At 41.9% G+C, this 7,341-nt stretch overlaps 1 protein-coding gene across 3 annotated transcripts in view; it reads right to left on the bottom strand.

The window, feature by feature from the left end:
* MTSS1 (metastasis suppressor 1) overlaps window positions 1-7,341 on the bottom strand; it is a 223,775-nt gene that overhangs the window by 39,394 nt on the left and 177,040 nt on the right. For all 3 annotated transcript variants that reach the window (XM_006830700.1, XM_006830698.1, XM_006830699.1), the window contains exons 5-6: window positions 3,844-3,935; window positions 2,833-2,907 (exon numbers count right to left, since the gene is read on the bottom strand). In XM_006830700.1, the coding sequence (XP_006830763.1) occupies window positions 2,833-2,907; window positions 3,844-3,935 (167 nt within the window). The remainder of the gene's footprint in view (window positions 1-2,832; window positions 2,908-3,843; window positions 3,936-7,341) is intronic.

Here is a 7,341-nt window from a genome sequence, read left to right on the forward strand (position 1 = left end):
AGGAATAACTTACATGCAATCAGAATTGCAGAACAAAAAGAGACCAAAAAAAGCACAGAGAAAATTGTGTAAGATTTGTTGGTAGAAAATTTCTATAATATGAAAGATAAGAAGATATTCATCCAAGAAGCTCAATGAACCTCAGATAGGTTAGATTCCAAAAGAATCAACAAGACACATCATAACTAGATATGACAACGAGACAAAGAATCCTAAGAGTAGCTGGGAAAAACTGAAATGCTACCTATAAAAGGGAACCAACAAGAGTATGGTTCTGATTTCTTGGCAGACACCATGCAGGCCAGAAGGCAATGCGATGACATAAAGAAATCCCTGAAAAAAAATGCTAATAAGAGTTACATAGCCATAAAAATGTTCCCTCAGATAGAATGGCAAAATTAGGACATTTCCAGATAAGCAGAACTTAAGGGAATTTGTAAAAAGTTGACTAATCTTACAAGGAATGCTAAAGGTGTAGGGAAGCTGCTCTTTGACAAACAGCTGAAATCCGTTAAATGGAAATGAGACCGTTTCTTTAACAAATGGGGCTCCCAAAACTGGATATCCATTTACAAAAATGAGATGATCAATACCTTATGTCAAATATCAAACACTTGAAACTATATAGATCATAAAAGAAAAAATCAGGGACAAGCTTGTTGTTGTTATGTGCCACCGAGTCAGTTCCGACTCATTGCGACCCTGTACAGGCTGTATTTCCGAGCCTGTAAATCTTTATGGGAACAGAAAGCCTCATCTTTCTCCAGCGGTACAGCTGGTAGTTTTGAACTGCTGACCTTGTGGTTCGCAGCCCAATTCATAACCACTACACTATCAGAGCTCTTTAGGGGCAAACTTAAGGGCCCTAATTTATGGCATCAATAATCTATCAAATATTACCCAAAATTCACAAATAGAAGAATATACACTAGATGGCTGGAACGTCCTAAAAATTAAACACTTTTGTGGATCAAAAGACTTCTCACCAAAGGAGTAAAAATGAACCTATATGCTAGGGGTAACTTTGGCAATAACGTATCTGACAAGGGACTAATCTCTAAAATTTAAAGAAAACGTTATCACCTCAACAACAAAAAGACAAAAAAATCCAATTTAAAAAATGGGCAAAAGATATGAAAAGACATTCAGGTGGCCAACAACTACATAAAGACATGTTTGCAAACATAGGCCATGAAAGAGATGCAAATCAAAACAATTAAGACGGCATCTCACCCCAGTGGATCATAAAAACAGGAAACAAATGCTGGCGATCACGGGTGTGCAGAGACTGGAACTCTCATAACACGGCTAGGGAGACTGCAAAATGGTACAACCACTGTGGAAAATGGTTTGGTACTTCCTTAAAAAGCTAGGCATAGAAATACCATATGATCCAGCCATCCCACTACTTGGTATATAACCTAGAGACATGAGAGCTGTTACACTAACAGATGTATGCACACCCATATTCATCACAGCACTATTTACAATATCAAGACAATGGAAACAACCTAAGTGCCCATCAAAGGGCGAATGGCTGAACAAACAAACATACACACAATAGAATATTATGCAATGTTGAAGAGTAACAATGAATCCACAAAACATTACAGCGTGGATGAACCTGGACCAGGTCATAATCCTGAGTGAATTCAGTCAATTACAAAAGGGCAAATATTACTGGAGCCCACCGTTAAAAAACTCAAGAAAAAGTTTACATACAGAAAAAAATACTCTGTGATAGTTACCAGGGACGCAGGGTGGGGAGTGGAGGGAGGGCAAACCACTAACTAAGGAGTAGACATGGACTAGCTTTGGTGAAGGGATTGGCAATACACAATAAGAGGAAGGCAATACAACATGAAAGGCAAAGGGAGACACTGGGGGTGGGGGTACTCAAAGAGTAAATAAAAGGCAAAAAAGGTAAATGCTATTGCAGGTACAATCCTGCAATAGCATGCAGTGATTGATGAGCGGATGCATAGGTGTGCAAGTGTCAGATGGCATATGGGAGTGCAACCAAGAGGCTATTTCTAAATGTGTTATCTGTATGTGCTGCAAATAGATCCTTGTATAAAGTGAAGCATACAGAGGCAAAGTCATGAAAACTTCTTAGTCATAAACAAAATCCTTGGGGAATTGGGAGTTTAGAACCATAATCTCTGGGAACATGTAGGCCCATTGACATAGCATAGTCCACAAAGCCAATGCTTCACAGCTTACTCAAGTAGAGACTGAGATCTTAAAAGCCTGTGAGCGGACATCTAGGATGCAACGATTGGTCTCTCCCTTTTGAGAGTAAAGAAGAATGAAGAAAACCACAGACTCATGGGAAAATGGACCATGGAAGCCCTAGCATCCACTGCCCGGAGACCATAAGAACTAGATGGGGCCAGCTACCAGTACTGACTGCTCTGAACGGGATCACCAACAGAAAGTTCTGGACAGAGCCAGACAAAAATGTAGAAAAGAATTCAAAATCATAAAAGATCAGACTTACTGGTCTGAGACAGACTGGTAGAAGCCCCAAGACTATGGCCCTTGGACCCTTAAACCTGGAACTCGGTCCCCTGCCCACACCCCCAGAATCACCCTTCATCTAAATAAGACAGGCCTATAAAATGAACAAACACGAAACCAAAAGGGCATTTGCCCCAAAACAAAGTTCAGAAGGCAAAAGGAGCAGGAAAGGAGGACAGGATATGGGGAAGCCAGGGAAGAGCACAGTTAGATTGGAGGAAGCAGAATGTCTGTATATTGTTGAATGGGAAGTGAATGTGTTCTGTAAACTTTCACCCAAACCACAAGAATATGCACACATAAAAAAGTTACCTTTTTTTGCTTTCTTCTGCAACTTCAGTGTGTCTGAGGACTTCTTTTTTATCTCTTGGCGTGCTTTTTTATATTCTAAGAGAAAGTAGAATATTAAATAATTTGATCACTCAACAGAAAATATTTTATCACTTTCATCACAGATAGCGTTAACTGTGAAATGTGGTAAACAAATACCAGAATATAGTATGATAAGAGCTCATGAAGACATTTTACAAGAAAGGAGCTTTAAATGAAAATTAAAAATCCCAAAATGTACAACAATCTTTGTTTATCATAACTGTTTAATACCAGTCTTGAGGAGGGATATCATTTAGGAACATTCTAATAAAAATTACTCATTTGCCAATGTATTTTTTACTCTAATTTTCATTCAATTGCCAATGAAAATTGGCAAGGATCAGTTGAAGCATTGGGAAAGATTTTCAGTGTTATTTACTTTTCCAAAACCATCTTCACAGAACTTCACTTTAAAGACCCCTATATGGGGAAGATGTTGGACAGACATCACAATTAATGAAAGAGTATCGATGCTATTTCCTCAGAAGATCAGACCTAGTTCCTTCAAATACCATTAAAGTCCTCAAAAATGACCTACACCATCACAAAGATAATCTAACCTGCCCAAGGCGATATGCAAAGAGAACGGCCAGGTCTGGGCAGGTGACACAGGTCAGCTGGGTTTTCAAAATGAGCTGAAATGCCTTATGTAGGAATCGTTTGGCATCTCTGCTTTCTATTAGGATCCACTGTTAATCCTACGATTACAGCTAATGCCACTTGCAGATCATGCTGCTGAGAGATGTGTCAAAGCTGAAAACCAGCACTGAGTTTTGCAGTGGGATCGCCTCTGACTGTTTTTGTGTTTCCACACTGAAAGGCCTACAAGGGATTCAAGGCAGAGCAAACCCTTAGCTATTTGGGGTGATTCATTTCAATAAACCCAGCAGCAGCCACACAGTCCCCAGCTTGTCCCAGAGCTCTACCCTGAGTTAGACGTCTGCCCTGTACCTTTTGCATGGTCTTTATCCAGCTGGTTTGCCACTTTCTTCCATTCTTCCATCTGTTCTTGAAGTGGGTTGATCAGACAATCAATTAAAGCGCTTTTACCAAAAGAAGAAAGAAAGGGAGACATGAGAACTCATAGACACATTTTGTTGTCAGATTTCCACTTGGATGTCAAAACACACTGAAATCACAATGAACTGAAGTGAGAAAAGGTAGAATCAGCTTCCATCTAAACTTGTATTCGATGAAACCTGTACCTAAATCCCCCAGCTTCTAGCTTCGAGAACAACCTTGTCCTCAGATGATTACCAAGGACAATTAGGAAACTGTAAGAGGGACTGGTTTCCTGGCTAACTTTCTGGTACTTATATTAACAAGCATAGTCATAGATAAGTACATGACCATAAGGTCAGTTTGAACCTCAAGGTTGGTGGTTCAAGCACACCAGCCGCTACTTGAAAACCCTATATAGTCGCTACGAGTCAGAAACGACTCAACAGCACTTAACAGCAGCACAGAGCTTTACAAAGGTGAAAGATGCCTGGGTCACACCCCTTACCTACCAGAAACCTTGAGGGTGGGCCCCTAATGTGACAATATTTTTAGAAGTTCCTTCCACCCCAACAAAAAAGACCCACAGGATTCTGATATGCATCTGGCCTGGTCATGGCAAAATGAAATTGAACAGACCTGAATTTGAAAAAATTGGGTGAAGCAGACTTGGAATTAGAAAAATTATGTGTTGAAATCCTGGAATGGGAGACTCAGAAGAGGTGTCATGAGCTCTCTGGAACCTGATGCGAGAGATTCGATTCATGTCTGGCTGCAGAGTGACCTATTGGAAGCAAAGCAGGGGCCGCCATCTTTGAGGAGGGGACTACTGCTTCCAGCTCAGTCAACAGATTTGGTGGTTACACATAGCAAATAATGTGCTTGTTTTCTAAGAGGGAATTTACATTTCTAACAAGGTCTGGAGCTGTAATTTCCTACTTTCCAGTTACTGTTCTGATTTACCCACATTTTACAAATTCGGATCCTTCCTTGGCCATGAGTGAACCAGAAGAACAGGATCGAAGCCCTAATTTTAAGTCATGAACACACACTAACCGTGGACAGTTTGGGAAAGAGAATTAGGAAGCATGTCTTAAGCTTGAGCTTCTGACTCTTGTTGTTGTTGTTGTTAAGTGCCATCGAGTCAGTTCCGACCCATAGCGACCCTGTACAGGGTTTCCGAGGGTGTAAATCTTTACGGGAGTAGAAAGCCTCATCTTTCTCCCGCAGAGTGGCTGGTAGTTTCGAACTGCTGACCTTGCGGTTCACAGCCCAAGTCGTAACCACTACGCTACCAGAGCTCCTTACCTCAAATAAATAGTGTAGAAAAAAAGTAGAAAATATCCATAAATGGTCCTCAATTGATTAGCAAGAAATACTGTCCTCAGGTTTTCTCTCTTTTTTTTTTTAATTGTGAATTATGTGATTGTTTCCATGGGAGAACATTAACTTTACATTCATCCTATCTTATTTCGTTTCATTGCAATGATTACAATTCCATGCATGCTAAAAAAGAGAGAGAAAAATGTTTTTTTAATTGTGAATTATGTGATTGTTTCCATGGGAGAACATTAACTTTACATTCATCCTATCTTATTTCGTTTCATTGCAATGATTACAATTCCCTGCATGCTCAGCAAACCACTAAGGGTACAGCCGCAAGCCTGCCCCCCAGCCATCAGCACACAGCCCCTCTCCCTCCCAAAGTCCAGAGTCCTTAGCGTCTCCATTTCTCTTTGTCATTGTCTCTGCCTCCATCTCTAGTGTCCCTGCTTTTCTGGATAAGATCCCACACTCCGTTCTTCTCCCTTGATGGTACCAGAGACCTCTGCTCCCAGACTACCAAATCAACCACTCTCCTCCTTTTGTTACAAAACGTCTACCTTTACATTTCCAACACTCACAGTCAGTCCTGATAGCAATCATTCACAATTGAACCACAAGTCTTATCCCCATCTCCTTTCAACAGCCCCATCCAACAGGTTGGAAACCACTCAGTGGAGACTCTACCTTCCCCGGCACCCTCTGGAATTAGGTTCCCTCTTGATAGCTTGTTAGCCAGTCACCCAGTCACTTCTTGCCTTTGTAGCCCTCCCCCCACAATTTTGGGCAGCCAATATCTAAGTTGCCCACCCCTGTCAACCCTGTGTACAGAGGGGGTGGGAGTGATCCTCACTGTAAAAAGATTTGTTCCCTTTTTTGAGCTACTACATCCATAAGCATAGGTCAAGTTCATCAAATTGTAGCGGATTACTCTTTTTTTCCTCTGATTTCTTCCTCTAGTCCAGTTCTGGTTAAATGGGTGTTCTTGCACATCTCCCCTCACTTCATATTGGCTGGACGCTTCACTCTCCACTCTAGTCCTCAGTGGCCATGTCACTGCCTCTGGGCCCAGGAGTTCCAGATCTCGCCATACTGCTGGCCAACCAGGTCTCAATCCAGGTTGACAGGCATCTGTTGAATGTGGTTGGACTTAGCTCACAATTTTATTGCTGTTTTTCTCCCACTTCCCTTTATCAGTGACCAAAGTGGTCAGCAGCAAGACCACATGCCTGCTCCTGTATTTCCCCGCTTGAATCTTAGTCTTGGAAGGGGGTTTGCCCTGAGGGGACCTGACAACTTGCCTTGATGGCTCCGGGGTGAGCAACTTGCTTGTTCTTGTAGTAGTCAATCAGGCTGCCATTAATTAGTGTTTTTGATTTTTCTTGCTGGTCTTTCTTTTAAGAAGTATCATCTGTTCTTCTAGTCACTCCAGGTTGGTCTGCTTGTCCTTTCCAGTGGAAATTTCCCACCTCAGAAGGTTCTGGATGAAGATCAGGATTCCACCTTGGTCTTATGTAATGCAAAGGCTCCACAGGAAGCCTCCTTCACTGGACAAGTTCTAGCCTCCTTTTAGGTATTCCAATCAGTTATAGGCTGAATACGGACTTAAAAGCTTTCTATGGTGATATTTCTGGTTATTCCTTTCTCTCCGCCCCCTCAAGTGTCTATTTTACAATAGTAGGTAAGGGAAATCAAGATTCAAAAGACCACAAAGCATCTTAACATTATTTCCCCTCTTTTACCCATTGAAACCATGCCTCAATCCCTGTATCCCAGAGCCCTGTTGTTCCAATGTTGTGCATACATCATTATTTACCTGTCCCACTTAGCCCATGCAAACCTGCCTAACTGTTCTCCCATCCACCTTGTTCTTCCATTCTCCTCCCACTTTTAGTGTATTGCCCAACCCCCCAGCACCCAAACTTCCTGTGTCTATTCCCTACCCCGTGCTTCACCTTCCCCTCCCTCCCCCTCCCCCTCCACCATACACCCTGGCAAAGAATTTTGTGGGTTTTTTCCCCCTTTAGTGTGGCTACTTTTTCTTAGGAGCTCTGGTAGCGTAGTGGTTACGAATCGGGCTGCGAACCTTAAGGTCAGCGGTTTGAAACTACCAGCCGCTCCGCGGGA

This window comes from Chrysochloris asiatica, unplaced genomic scaffold (assembly GCF_000296735.1).
Source record: "Chrysochloris asiatica unplaced genomic scaffold, ChrAsi1.0 scaffold00001, whole genome shotgun sequence".
NCBI classification, from domain to species: Eukaryota; Metazoa; Chordata; class Mammalia; order Afrosoricida; family Chrysochloridae; genus Chrysochloris; species Chrysochloris asiatica.